Source organism: Danio aesculapii, chromosome 10, assembly GCF_903798145.1.
Source record: "Danio aesculapii chromosome 10, fDanAes4.1, whole genome shotgun sequence".
Taxonomy (NCBI): Eukaryota; Metazoa; Chordata; class Actinopteri; order Cypriniformes; family Danionidae; genus Danio; species Danio aesculapii.
This window is the reverse complement of record NC_079444.1, coordinates 9,422,435-9,437,620: the sequence shown is the minus strand read 5'-3', so window position 1 is coordinate 9,437,620 and position 15,186 is coordinate 9,422,435. Positions and strand designations below refer to the sequence as shown.

Sequence of the window (15,186 nt, the reverse complement as noted above, 5' to 3'; positions counted from 1 at the left end):
AAAACAAAAAATATGAATTTAGAGACTCAAAACAGCTCTAAGTTATGATTAATATACATATTTTGTACTCTCACTGGCCACTTTATTAGGTATATTGTGATTTTACTGGGTTTTAATGCCCTTTTGCTTGCATAAGTGCCCATTGCGTAAGAACCCATTGGTTCAGCAAGGCACTAGAAACATTTCTCAGAAATTTTAGTGTATATTAGGATGATCACATTATGCCTAAATTCATTGAGTTTCTGCCATGTGATTGGCTGAAGATGTTTGCATTAACGAAGTTGGACTAATAAAGTAAGATTGTAGTGTACATGTCCAAGATAATTCTCATGTTTTTTGTTTTGCCCACTACAGATTCGAGAGCTTCATTGACTACTCCATCCCTGAGATCCTCAGAGTGCCTTTAGAGGAGCTTTGCCTTCATATTATGTTAAGTACAACATAATAGGTTTGTCTTTTATAACATTTATATGATGTTTGTCTTGATTTCAAAAGTTTGGGGTCAAAAACATGTTTTAAAGCCTCTTCTGCTCTATTTGGAACAAAACGGTAATATATCTATTGTAATATATTTTCAGTTTTTGGTGAACTATCCCTTTAAGAATATCTTGTAGTTACTATATGGTTAGAGTTAGTAAAAAAACAAAGTATGTTTTCAAAACGCATCAAAAGGTGATGTCTATAAATACTCACTCTGTTTGTCTGTGTGTACAGAAGTGTGAATACGGCTCTCCAGAGGATTTCCTGAGCAGATCTCTGGACGCACCGCAGCAGCAGGCCGTGTGTAATGCTGTGAGTCTTCTCAGGAGGATTGGAGCCTGTCAGCAGGACACACACACCCTCACACCGCTCGGACATCACCTCGCTGCCCTGCCCGTCAACGTCAAGATCGGCAAAATGCTCATCTTTGGAGCCATCTTTGGCTGCCTGGAACCTATAGTGAGAGTTTGACGGTTTATTAATGTTATAGTAATTCATTCCTTTAAAAAAACATTCATTCATGCATAACTTACTTTCTTTTATATGACAAAAAGGCAATAAAAGTTTAAACAAGTCAAAAACAACACTGATTAATTTTTTGCATAATATATCTTATTTGATTTCGAAGGCCACTATAGCAGCCGCCATGTCTGAAAAGTCTCCGTTCGCCACTCCAATGAGCAGGAAAGAGGAGGCCAACCTAGCAAAATCTGCACTAGCAGTCGCTAACTCCGACCACATGACCATCTATAAGGCTTACCTCGGGTAAAGTTCAGTGAAACACACTTGATAGAGTCTGTGTAGTATAGAGAAGATGAGTGCAGTGAATTCACTGCTGTGTTTTTCAGATGGAGAAGCTCCAGGACTGAAGGGACACGAGCTGAGATGAACTACTGCAGGAGACACTTCCTGAACCGCACCGCACTCATCACTATTGAGGTGACATCATACAGTGCAGCACGCAAACACACCGCAGCTTTCATTTGCATCACAATCTAACTAGTGCATGCAAATAAAATGGGTCTGTGTGCTAACAGAGTCTACAATGTTGGTTTTAAAGTCTGATAATGAATGTGTTTGAGATGAGGAAGAGAAATCATTCTAAATCGAGTTCATCTGAAATCAATTTGGAATTTTTTTTGGGGGGGGGGTTAATGTCATTAGATTTTTTTGTCAACCTATTTTTATGCGCATTTTGGATTATCGCATAAAAAATTCTTGATGGAAATAGCAAGATGCTCTTTGGCTCATCAGATTAAAATTATTTGCTAATTTTCTATGCGATATTCCAGTTTTGCACATGAAATTAATTTGCATCTTTGGATAGGAACAGCTAATGTTATCAGTAATCTAGTGTTTGAAAACAGACACAATTCACATTTGGTAGATATAAGAATTTAAACTTGCGGTGGTTCATTCCGCTGTGGCGACCCCTGATTAATAAAGGGATTAAGCTGAAAAGAAAATGAATGAATGAACTTGCAGTTTCTCACTTCTGGCAATAAGAATCAATTGTTTAATAACATCACTATGCACTTTTCTGACCAATCAAATGCTCTCTTGTCTCTGAAGCTCCGCCCCTACAAGATGCAGCTGATTGGGCTGTTTAATTCCAAAATTTTGGGAAGTTTTAGAGAATTAATTCCTCAGTTTTTTTGTACTCAAAACCCCAGCAAAAGTTAAAAATAAATAATAATAATTTTTTTTTTAAGAAAGCATGTCTAAAATGCAAGTGCACAACTGTCAAGTAGAAATAGCAAACCGTATGCTGAAAAAATAGCATTACAACACTGAAATAAGAGAGTGCAGTTTACAACAAACACCAATTGTGTATCAGTGATCAGTCATGTAGGACTTTCGCTGCATTTTGTGACTGGATGGTCTATACACACATGGCTGTTTGACACCATTCTCTGCAGCTATCAAGTTAGTAAAGGACCACAGACACCTGCATTGCGGAGGTTTTTGTACTGTATCAAATTCCATTAAAACAGCACTCTTCCAGCAGTTCATACACGCATCCAATATCTCGTTTGTCACGGGGGCATGCATGAAATATTCCTAAATAAAAGTGAAAGTGTCAAACTGCAGTTAAAGTTGACAAATTAAAAAGAAACACCCAAAATTACATGAAACTCTGGAGGAAATGTGAATAGCGTGGTGAAGCATTGACGTTAATGGTATGTAAAATGGGATGATGAAAGGAACATTCAAGAAACTCATGTAAACACCTTAATCATATTGTTGTCTTATTCAGATTAAGGCAAATAATTTGATTACTGATGTCCATGTAAATGCAGTCAATGTCACATATGCATTAGGCACAGGAATGAAGTTAAAAACTTAAGCACCAATAACTTAAAGAAATGAAAGGTTATAATCGCAACACATTTACATAGTCTATAAATTGGATAGTGGAGCATGACAGGACATAACCAGCTGTTAAAATTATACACTGGTACAGTATAAGTAAATCGCAGATATGCTTATTTGAACCAATTACTTGAATCTGTTCTTAGAAATGTATAAGATCATAATAAGCAAAAAATAAAATAAAAAATGCGGAGTTCCCGATTCTGAACTTTGCAATCAACTATTGATTCTCAATTAATCTTTTTGGGGTTGACTCCCAGCTCTGGCAGCTGAAATCAGTCACTTATTCAGATGCGACCAAGCTTTCACAGAGAGGGTTCATGGTAAACTTGAAAATAATAAGTGTGGCTCACTCAGTGTTTGAGTCCTTGTTTATTAGAGATGACAATGCATGGAGGAACTCAAAAAGTTGCCTTTTTCTTGACCTGAAGCATTCAGAAGTGATGTTAGAACACATTAAACCAGGCATAACCATTTGTTATTTCACCTCCTCATCAGGAAGTGAAGCAGGAGCTGATGCGGATGGTGGAACAGGCAGGTTTCGTGTCCTCCAAACCTGGCCGGACTCCTCGTCCTCGTCCCAACACTGAACCCAAAACCTCGTTGTCGCTGTCCATGCAGGACGTGTGTGTCCTCAAAGCGACGCTGACGGCGGGTCTGTATGACAACGTGGGCCGAATCCTCTACTCTCCATCTTTGGACGTCCTGGAGCGGGTGGTGTGTGTGGTGGAGACGGCACAGGGAAAGGCCCATGTTCACCCCTCCTCTGTCAACCGCTTCCTGCAAACCCATGGCTGGATGCTTTTCCAGGAAAAAGTGAGCCAGACTGTTTTTAATATGTTACTGGGACATGCCGTGGGGGGTTTTACATTTTTCCCATGTTGCGCTTAAACACAAAGACGCATTTGAAAGATTAATAACACTACAAATAATATTTTCTTAGAAATATGATATAATATAATATAATATAATTATTTAATTGATGGAAACAACATAATTTTGTGGTATAAAGCATGGTGTAATACATTTGAAACTCTCTTTCTTTATTATGGACACACCTATATGTCCTATATAATCATATGTACATTTGTAAATATATACTGATATTTTATATGTTCACACAGGTGAAATACTCAAAGGTGTTTCTAAAAGACACTACCCTGATCTCTCCGTTGTCAATGCTGCTGTTTGGTGGTGATATTGATGTCCAGCACAGGGAGAGACTCATCTCTCTGGACGGATGGATCTGCTTCCAGGTGAGGGGGCATTTTTGTATTTGTTTCGTGTTTCTCATTTGTTATCGATGTTTGGTTGGTAACCTGATTTGCATTAGTCTCTTTGTTGAATGAAGCACTATGCGGCATAAAATGCATTTTTCTTTTTTCGATTCACATCAGGCTCCAGTCAGAATTGGCGTGATCTTCAAACACCTTCGCAAACTGATCGACTCCCTCCTGGAGAGGAAGTTGGCGAACCCCAAAATGAATTTAGAAGGTAATGTTAATCACTTAAGTAACTCAGCATGTTAGAATTGAGTGCACAAAAAGTGTTTCAATTTTGGCGCTTGAACAAGGTGTACATGTATTTTGTGTATCAAAGACTCGTTCAAAATTGCCACCTCGAAACTGTGCATCTATGTGTACTAAAAAAGATTTTAAAAATACCACTTTCATGTTTAAGCAATTTAAAGAAACACTTTAAATTTATTCAAGTAGGGATGCACAAATCTTCAATTTTCAAAATTCTTTTTTGCATTTTGGCAATTTTCAGTTTTCAGCCGAAAGAGAAAAATGGGCAAAAAAAATGCTGAATAAGGGCTACGCTGCGCCACACTGCACAGCAATGGTCAGTGCGCTGGTTTCACCCTTCTATAGCCATAGTCACAGCTTTTTGTGAAGTGGATTTCAAACCAGACAAGGAAAGTGCTGCGCTATAAAACCTGTTCACGTCAATGGTTTGTGTTGCACAAGGTGGTTTATTGCAGCGCCAACCAAAGCACAAGAGCAATGGAGCACACTGCTGACTAGCTTACACATCCACAGTGATTTCAGTACAAAATAGCTAAATATTCCTCTCTGTAGATATTCCGCTCATGTACCCATGCATTCAGAATTTTTTCATGTCTTTCATCCCTAGAAAAAAACTGTCCAAAATTGGCATTTCAACACATTCAAACCATTTTATTTCTGTGTACTGAAGCGCATGGTCAATATTTCCACCATGAGACATTCAAACGATTTTTCTATTCAAAATTGCTATTTAAAATTGCTGCTTTACATTCAGACCATTTCATGATTATGTATAATAAAACATTCTCAAAATCGATGCTTCAAAAAAAAAAAATCAACGTATTTTTTTTGTCTATTTACTAAAGTATCTTGTCTACTTTCTAGGCAATTAAACCATTTTGTGTAAACTTTCAAAATGGCTGCCTCGACATGTTCAAACTGCATGCTGACACTCAAATTTCACATTGTGCTTGGTGTCAAGGTTTTGGCACCAATTGGCTTCCATAAGTTCAGCCTTTTAAAGTATAATGGAACTTATTTCACTGTTTCTGCACTTTTCACTTCAAAACAACGAATGATAATATAAGTTATCATTTTAATTATGCTGCAGATGGCTTTCATGTCTAAATGTGTGTAAATTAAATGCATGAAATTTGATCGTCAACAGTTTGACCATGTCAGTACATCAACAAGCAGAACAGCCAGTAAGATTTCTGTATTTTTGTATCATCTTGAAAGACTTGATGATTTGCCGTAATATACAAAATCTAACTTCTGACGTGATATTGGCTTCCATAAAAATCGCCACCTCAACACGATCAAACTGTGCATGCTAATATAATGAATGTCATGCATTTTGTTTAAAGACTTTTGGCACCAATCACCCTCCATACTAACATACAGTAAAAACTGAAAGGAACTTTGGGTGCTGAACAACAACCATTGTGTTAAGAATAAATGTGAAGCCATATTTAATTTTTCTTTATCCTCTCCAGACGAGAAGACCATACAGATCATCATAGAGCTGATCAAGTCTGAAAACATGATCTGAGGAAGTGCCTGTTTGTACTCAATCGCGAGCTGAAATGTGACAAACTTCATTGAGGGCTGAGAGTGTAAATTATATTGCCAAACCAGAATAAACATATTTTAAGACAAACAAAATGTTTGTGGTATTCTTTCAAACTATTATTAGGGAATTGTTTTGTTTTTTACTGTATGACAACAGGAATGCACATAAACAATTTTGTGGTGATCATTTAATTGTTTTGTTATTGATAGACATGAATGCAAATTTAAACCATGTTATTTAGGAACAAAACAGGAGCATAAAAATACATCCATATGTTAATGGTAGAGTCATACTCAGGCTATTTTAAAGCTGAAATGTAATAATGTGCTGTCTGGCACCAACTGAATGTCTATCTGCTCTGAAAGCCTATCAAACAGAATAATAAATGACTGTACATTAGTGCACTTCCTGATAAACCCATCCAACAGCATGCTTCTTTCCTGCAAGGAAAAGCTTTTTGCTCAGTGTATTATTGACTGACCATGAATGTAACAGAATATAACAGAATAGAATAGAATACAATAGAATAGAATAGAATATAACAGAATAGAATAGAATAGAATAGAATGATTGAATAATGAAGAATATTTATGTAGCACATTTTTTTAAGTTTAAAGTGCTATACATATGAAAAGAAGCAAATTGACTCATTATAACAAAATAAGATTTACATAAATACTAAGAAAAAAGATTTTATCAAGTATCACTTTTAAAAAAGTTTAAAAGTATCAATCTAATATTTATAAAACAATACAGTAAATGATTAATTAAAAATTTTATAAATTATTCAAAATGTGATTTTAAAAATAAATTACGATTCAAGTAAAATAAACAAATATATAGAAATGAGATTATTATAATAAATAAAAAAAAAAATTAAAATAAATGCACAAGTAAATGTGTAAGCAAATACAGCATGCTTAAATGGTTACAAATTAAAAATGGGTAGTATTGTAAATTAACAGAAAACTATATTTTCTAAACATTTTGTTCTACTGTTCATATTTTTTTCTTCTTCGCATAAAGCTGTTTATTTAAGATGGGGAATCCTCACCAGAGGATGAATTTATTTCTGGGTTTGTGACATCCGTGACCAGGGGCTCTCTCTTATTTGTTGAATAGAATACAATAGAATAGAATAGAATACAATAGAATAGAATAGACAGGTGGAAAAATTACAGTAATCACTGTAAGAAAGTGTAGGTTATCCCTAGGCCCACACAGAATCTGCGTGCACAAAAATGCAGATTTTTAGCCTATCATTGAGTCTATTTACTTGAGTAAATGTGTGTACATTTATATTTATTCAGTTTTTAAATTCATTTCACTAATATCATTGTGATATTATAATAGTAATATTAAAATGTTCATATGATTTATTTAAAGTAATATTTTCTATCTTTTAGTATATATATTATATGAGAGACTTGCTTTGTTTAACATATAAGTGAATCTAATTGGATTTGCATTGTAAGCATAATTTTTTACTTCATATATTAAGTTTTTAGTTTTGATACTAAAGTCATTCCGCATAAATCCACAGATTTTTTACAAAATTCTCTGCAGAAATAGCAAATGTCCACAGATTCTGTCTGGCCATAGTTATCCCTTGTGAAATTTAACTCTCATTTTACTACAGATAAAACCAAAAACATGATTTCTGTAATTCTGTAGGGTTAGTTTGCCCAAAAATAAAAAACAATTACTTGCACATCTCTTTTCCCTACTATGGAAGTCAATGGTTTCTAACATTTTTTCAGAATGTCTTCTAGAAACTATCCATTTAAAACAGTACAATCACACAATAGTTTTGCTAGTACATTGACAACAGCTTAACAATGACATGTAGTAGCCTAGACAAACGAAGGTGGTTATCTAAATAGAAGTCAGTCAAAAACATTATCTCTATACTTCTATTATAATTGAACTATGGTTCATTTTCTTGTGACGTTCTCCAAAAACGGCTATATTAGCCTACCTGTGAAGTTTTTATGCCGTTGTTATGGTTGTCAAAGCGGTGCCTCGTTAGTTTGGCGCTGAAATGAACGGTCGCTCTGAAGGCGCGCACTCCTGGCGCTCGTCGCACCTGACGACAAACGGTCGCGCTGTCACGTCATTCACTTCAGCTCTGACTGAGCGCAAACTGAGCATCACGCCATGCAGACCTGCTTCTACACTCCGCTGCCCTGTCTGATGGTAAGATGATCATTACAGTAAAATCAACGAAAAGGGCTATACGTTTATATGAGAGTCAGTTCATGACAACTCCTGTACGTTTGATCAGCAGGATAATGCAATGAATCCAGGCAACCAGTCTTACAATGAAGACCTTCTGAGCTTTGCCACAGGTGAGATGTGATTCAATAAACCGAGTATGCTGTTATTATTGCGTTTTTGTTGCTTTATTATATACATATTTTGTATTAACACAAATTTATTTTATTGATGATAATGTAATAGTGAGCTGAATGCTGTTGTTCCCTGATCCATAGGGGAGTATCAATCCACAGACACACATTTAATGACACATAAAGTGTCAAACCACACCGATCTGGATCTTTCTTTAGAACTCAACAGACAGGTATGTGAGAGATTTGCAAATGATTCAAAATATTAAACAAATCAAAAACGAAATTTCACGTTAAAACTAACATATTTTTATTATATACAACGTTGAGGATAGCTTTTACTATACTGCCTGAATTTCACTACACATTATGTCTACAACTATAAAACTGCAAAACTTTTTTGTTCTTTCTTATGTTGTTTTCTTGAATTCCTCATAAAATTGTTTTGTTGACAAAAATATAAACTCTTAACACGACTTTAAAAATTAAAGAAATTAAAAATATGACAAATCAAGCATTTAAATAAGATAAAACTAATAAAAGACTATATTTATTTTATTAAGCCCCTCAATATCCCTTTTTTGCTGTCTCTCTCTCTCTCTCTCTCTCTCTCTCTCTCTCTCTCTCTCTCTCTCATATTGTTCCAATATTTTCAGAGTTAAAACAACACTATACATGAGTTATATTTAACTCTGTCGAGTTAAAAAATAACTGGGAGTTGATTGATCCCTGACTAGTGTAAAGAACAAAAATTCAACACTTTAACAGACAGAATTTAACTCTGAATTGTTTAACTCTAGTTTACCTATAGTGAAAATACTCATGATTGATAGTTAAAATAACTTACACAAGACAATTCTCCAAGAATGATAGAAAAAATATACGAATACAATTGTTATTAATCATTTTTATCAATAAGACATGTTAACTATTGACAGCCAGGCCAGCACTAGAAAATTTACACTTTTTACAAATTAACACTTTTAAACACTTTAAAAGTTCTTAAAATGGCATGACTTTTATGTTTAATTTAGACTTTTGGTCAAATGTATTCCCGGATGTTGGATATATATATATATATATATATATATATATATATATATATATATATATATATATATATATATATATATATATATATATATATATACATACAAATGAAGTCAGAATTATTAGCCCCCCTTAATTTTTAGCCCCCCTGTTTATTTTTTTTTTCCCCAATTTCTGTTTCACGGAGAGAAGATTTTTTCAGCACATTTCTAAACATAATAGTTTTAATAACTCATTTCTAATAACTGATATATTTTATCTTTGCCATGATGACAGTAAATAATATTTTACTAGATATTTTTCAAGACACTTCTATACAGCTTAAAGTGACATTTAAAGGCTTAACTAGGTTAATTAGGTTAACTAGGCAGATTAGGGTAATTAGGTAAGTTAATGTATAACGATGGTTTGTTCTGTAGACAGTCGAAAAAAAAATATAGCTTAAAGGGGCTAATAATTTTGACCTTAAAATGTTTTTTTAAAAATTCAAAACTGCTTTTATTTTACTCGAAATAAAACAAATACGAAAATTTCATTGATCTGTTAAACATAATTTGGGAAATATTTAAAAAAAGAAAAAAAAGAAATCAAAGGGGGCTAATAATTCTGACTTCAACTGTGTGTGTGCGTGTGTGTGTGTGTGTGTGTGTGTGTGTGTGTGTGTGTGTGTGTGTGAGAGAGAGAGAAACTTTTAAGTAAGCAACTGAGGTGTAAGACATTTAATGGTCAATTTATGTCAATTCACTGTATAATGCCAGGCCAGTAGGTGGCAATATCATTATGCCTTCATATATACAGTCTTGCTGTCTGCTGTTGTTTTTAGGTGCATATTCAAGCCTAAAACCTGTTTTAAAAGGCAAAAACATTTGAAAATCACTTTTTTTAGACTCAAAACACTGTTGTTCTGATGCTGAATAACAAGTTTTCATTGAAAACAGTGCGGTGTAAATGTTCTTTTAAGCTGTATATTAACAATAATGTGCTTTTTGAACATTCAAGCATGTTAAAAATATTCTATCAAACCAATAAAAAAATAATGATTTGTTCAAATGCACTTCACCATAACCAAACCATAAAGTTTCATTAAGACTTTCATATTCTTATTTAATTGTCTGTTAGCTGACATTTCTGAGGTCCATCCATTTTTTTCTTCTTCTGCTTTTGGGAATGAAATTGAAACTGAATCCAAACTGTCACACATGATATTAAAGTCCATATGAAGGCTATTCAAGGTCAAGATCTAATTTGATCAGACAATGAAATGTTTGAAACCAAAAATGTGCCTTTTCTGAACAAGCTTTAAAGAAGTATGTGGTTTACTTTTGGTCACAATTCTAACCTAAGGGAAACTACAAACACTTTTTTTTTTTTGGAAAACCGAAACGATAAACCAAGAAATTATGTGTGTTTTTTTATCCATACAGAGAATGAAACAATATATAGTTTGTTTCATTTTATGTAACAAAACAGACATTTTTTTTCAGTGGCAAATCAATATTTAAAGCTTTAGTCAAATTAAAACCTTTAATAGCCCAAATTTAATAAACTTCATCCACAAAACCTGCAGGTTTAAATGAGTTAAAATATTTTAGTGAACTGGTGAACAGCAGAGTCATGAGAAAACATTGACACTCTGCAGCTGCTGATTTCCACATGAAAAAATGTCCTATGTGACATAACTGATGACCACTTCTCTGTTTTGCCTTTTATTGCTTAGTGACTGAGAAATGATCTTATCAGTGCATCCTTATATTTGTAATTCAAATACCTGAGCTATCTATTCACATTCAGCAGTATGTCACCGATAATATGACATTTCATACCTGCGACAAAGAGTTATTCAAGTATGCGGACTGACTCTGAATGAGCTCATTATTTGTAGGATGTTTTGAGAGCACATGTTTGTGAATCACATCATCTCTGATGTCTCCATCACATACTTTACTAATTGTATAACTGAGTAATATTCATGTGCTTCTCTCTCTCTCTCTCTCTCTCTCTCTCTCTCTCTCTCTCTCTCTCTCTCTCTCTCTCTCTCTCTCTCTCTCTCTCTCTCTCTCTCTGTAAACACCTTTTTTTCTGCTGTAAATTTGGCCATTCTAACAGTGGGCTCAATTGCAACTTGCTCTATTATGGAGCCAGGACTAGCGGAATTTTGATGAATTGCAGTTTCTGTTACTTCCGTATTGGCCTCCCGAGGGAGAGCGGGAGGTTGCCGCTTGGCCGCAACACAGCACGCACATGACAGTTAAAAGTATCACACACCAGACGCGCACATTCGAATGATATTTAACATGAAACTAATCAGATGGCACTCTGTGGCGCGGCAGAAAAATAAACATCGTCCTGAGTCGTGGCTGTGCACCGCGGACAGCCGCCGACTTGCGGCGCCGGTGTGTGTACCCTGATAGAAACCTATGTTTAGAATTCTGAAATATATGGCGCTGCGTGGCGCTACGCGCCGCCGAGCGACGCTTCTGGTGTGTGACCTGCTTTAGTCCCTTTATTAATCAGTGGTCTCCACAACGGAATGAACTGCCAACTTATCCAGAATATGTTTTACGCAGCAGATACCCTTCCAGCCGCAACCTATCACTGGGAAACACCCATACACTCTTGCATTCACACACATTCACTTAGGCCAATTTAGCTTATTCAATTCACCTGTACCACATGTCTTTGGTCTGTGGGGGAAACTGGAGCACCCGGAGAAAACCCACTCCAACACGGGGAGAACATGCAACTAACACAGAAATGCCAACTAACTCAGCTGGGGCTCAAACCAGCGAGGCGATCGTGTTACCCATTGCAACACCGTGACTCTCTAAATTAAATGAAAGTTTTTGATTAAAATTATTTTTACTTTAAATTTTAACACAGTGGCATAAACACTGAATCAGACGACAGGACTACAACAGCTTTTTATTTCTATAATATAATTGCAATGGTGGTTCTCAACCTTTTTGAGGCCCCCATTGTCTACATTGAAATACAAAACCCCATAATTAGCATTTGTGAATTACTAGATATATTAATCATTAGGTTTTTAGCAGGAGTCACCAAGTTTGGTCCTGGAGGGCTGGTGTCCTGCAGATTTTAGCTCCAATGCTAATCAAACACACCTGAACAAGCTAAAAAAGGTCTTAAGCTGCGGTCACACTGCATTACTCGTCCCTAGACTTCCATTCATATTCAAGCAAATGAGGGAGACTGGAAATGCAAGCTCGTGTGACAAGTTTCGCATGTAGCTGCATTCGAATGTTCAAGCTTGGTGAGCTCTGACCTGTGATCAGTAGAAGATCAAAACGTGACCGCTCTGGACAGGAATTTAAAACATGGAGCAATCGCTCATTTTGTAAACATCTAATCATATTGCCCCTTTTCACATCACTGTACGACAGAATTTCAAAAGCACAAACTCTAGTGAGACCACGGCTTTTCTAGGTATACTTGAAACTTCCATACAGGTGCTGTTGGAGCTAAACTCTCCAGGAGACTGACCCCTGTAATTGAAAAATGTCTTAAAAGATTTTTTTAATATTACAAATTTTGTCATATATATACACTGTAGGTTTCAAAATAGTAGGAAACCTTTTGAAAGAAATGTAGTGACTAAAACAGGGGTCAGGAACCTTTTTTCTGCAAAGAGCCATTTATGATTTTTTTTGCCAAATTAAATTTTTTTTAAAGAGCCACCGGCCACTTTATTAGGTACACCTGTCCAACTCCTTAATGCAAATTTGTAATCAGCCTATCACATGGCAGCAACTCAATGCATTGAGGCATGTAGACATGGTCAAGACGAAATATTACTACTATAAATAATATAGGTTTAAACAAAAACTTAATTTATGTCAATGCACAACTTAAAAATAAACAAATATGAAGCATCACATGTAGAGCAAGTCCATAAATGAAAAAAAAGGACAATTTATAGAATGTTTTTCTTTTCGCCATGACCACTCATGGATGTTGTTTGAATTTACATACATGAGAAGATTACCATAAAAACGCAAGTTGTTAGCTCTTTATTGGTGTCGCAATTCTTTATCCATTGTGCAGCACACGTGGATTGGTTGAAACGTCCTTTTATTGTTAACTGAGTTCTTATTCATTTTGCTCTAAAAAAATTACAATTAAAAAGCGATTTATAATTGTATTTTAAATCGAAAACTGATTTCTAGTGATGGTTATAATTTTTTAAACTGCTATAAATTATTATTGAAGGGTGACAGCTGGAGAGCCACGTATATTTGGTCAGAGCCAGATGTGGCTCCCGAGCCATAGGTTCCCTACCACTGGACTAAAACAATTAAAAACCAAGATTAGCTTTAATTTCATTCCATTTTTCTGGACTAAAATTGAGCCAAACGAAACACTTGCTTTGCCATATTTTAAGTAACTTTCAGTCGTCTCAGACCCTTGTTTAGGAACCACTGCATTACACACACACATTGAAACTTCAGCTGCCAGAGGGCAGCAAGAGCTTCACGCTGTCAGTGTTTGTCAATTTCACTTCCTGTGTTCTAGGCCCTGACAACATCGTTCCAGACAGACTCAGTGTCACAGTGCATGACTGAGTGGCTAAATGAAGATCATTCTCCAGAGCACTGCTGGATCTCTCTGCTGGCTCAAGAGCAGCCATCAGATCCATCTTCCACAGCTTTAACTAACTCCAGCACTGAAACACAGAGCCCAGCATCAGAGGTCAAGCCGCATCTGTGGTCCAGCTGGATTGACCTTCTGTGTGGAGATCCCGAAGACTGTCCTACAGTCTCCAAGCGCATCAGGTTTGATAATGAACTTGAACAGCTTGATTTGAAGGCCCAGGATCAAATGGTTCCTGAGGATGTAACTAAAGAGTCAACCTTGGCTCAGGATCATAGCCTTGAGTTATCCTCTGAAAAGCAGAGGGTGAACATATTTGGGGCTTTCAATGGGTTTCAGGTTTTCACTGAAACCTCAACAGTCAGGTCTGATATAAACATCAGCAGCGATGGCGGTAAAGGTTTGTGTTTTAAGACCTCAATCAGAGATCATAGTACAGTAAAGACCAAGGTTTTCCCACATGGGAAGGCATTCACCTCTCACACACCAAGTGGATCTTGTCGATTCCTTTGGGTTCCTAATGAGAGCTGAACACCTATGTTACTCAAATTGTTGAGTGAGTTGAAAACTTAACAGCATTCCATGTAGAGCCGAGGTGTTTTGTACAGCTTAGACCAGCCCAAGTACTTACTGTTTTATGTCCTGTAATCATGACACATCATTAGGTGTGTCCATAGACATAGAGTTACATGGCCTTCTCTATGAAGATGCTGAAGCTCAGGCTTGATAATAATGTTGTACAGCTAGATTTCAAATATCTGAAGACCCAGGCTCTTACTTGAGTTTTTTTTTTTTACTTGTTTCGGTACAATCTTTAAAATGTAGTTATGTTATAAGTTCTCTATATGGTTTCATAAACAACCTCCATGGAGCATCCATAGAACCATTTCACTCTTTCAAATGGAAAAAGGTACTTCAGATTAGATTCACAGTAGGAAAAAAGTTAGAACCGCCGACAGATTTTGTGAAAACACATACAAATGCCTGAACTCAGAGGCAAATAGGTGCTTGTTTACATGATTGACAGTCTTGCAGTGTGAAATATCAAAGATGTGGTCAGAAAGAATTGTCAATGTGATTCTGACTTAAATATTTGACAAGCTAAATATCTGGCGATATACAAAACCTGCTATGAGAAATATGTTCTGACTGAAAAACACATCGATGATGACCTACAGCCAATGAGAGACCAAGATACACGACAACGAGGACTTGGGCAAGAAGTTATAGAACACAAATTCAGAAA

At 35.8% G+C, this 15,186-nt stretch overlaps 2 protein-coding genes across 2 annotated transcripts in view; both read left to right on the top strand.

The window, feature by feature from the left end:
• The window catches only part of dhx29 (DEAH (Asp-Glu-Ala-His) box polypeptide 29), a 32,060-nt gene extending 26,022 nt beyond the window's left edge, over window positions 1-6,038 (top strand). The window contains exons 20-27 of the mRNA XM_056466552.1: window positions 355-430; window positions 715-939; window positions 1,109-1,245; window positions 1,329-1,419; window positions 3,352-3,669; window positions 3,978-4,109; window positions 4,251-4,347; window positions 5,858-6,038. Coding sequence (XP_056322527.1) covers window positions 355-430; window positions 715-939; window positions 1,109-1,245; window positions 1,329-1,419; window positions 3,352-3,669; window positions 3,978-4,109; window positions 4,251-4,347; window positions 5,858-5,913 — 1,132 coding nt within the window. The 3' untranslated portion in view covers window positions 5,914-6,038. The remainder of the gene's footprint in view (window positions 1-354; window positions 431-714; window positions 940-1,108; window positions 1,246-1,328; window positions 1,420-3,351; window positions 3,670-3,977; window positions 4,110-4,250; window positions 4,348-5,857) is intronic.
• A 1,820-nt stretch (window positions 6,039-7,858) lies between these two features.
• mcidas (multiciliate differentiation and DNA synthesis associated cell cycle protein) lies at window positions 7,859-14,554 on the top strand. Its single transcript, XM_056467457.1, has 4 exons — window positions 7,859-8,130; window positions 8,219-8,282; window positions 8,427-8,515; window positions 13,863-14,554. The coding sequence occupies exons 1-4, from the start codon at window positions 8,092-8,094 to the stop codon at window positions 14,469-14,471; spliced, it is 801 nt and encodes a 266-aa protein (XP_056323432.1). The 5' UTR covers window positions 7,859-8,091; the 3' UTR covers window positions 14,472-14,554.
• Window positions 14,555-15,186: the final 632 nt, after the last annotated feature.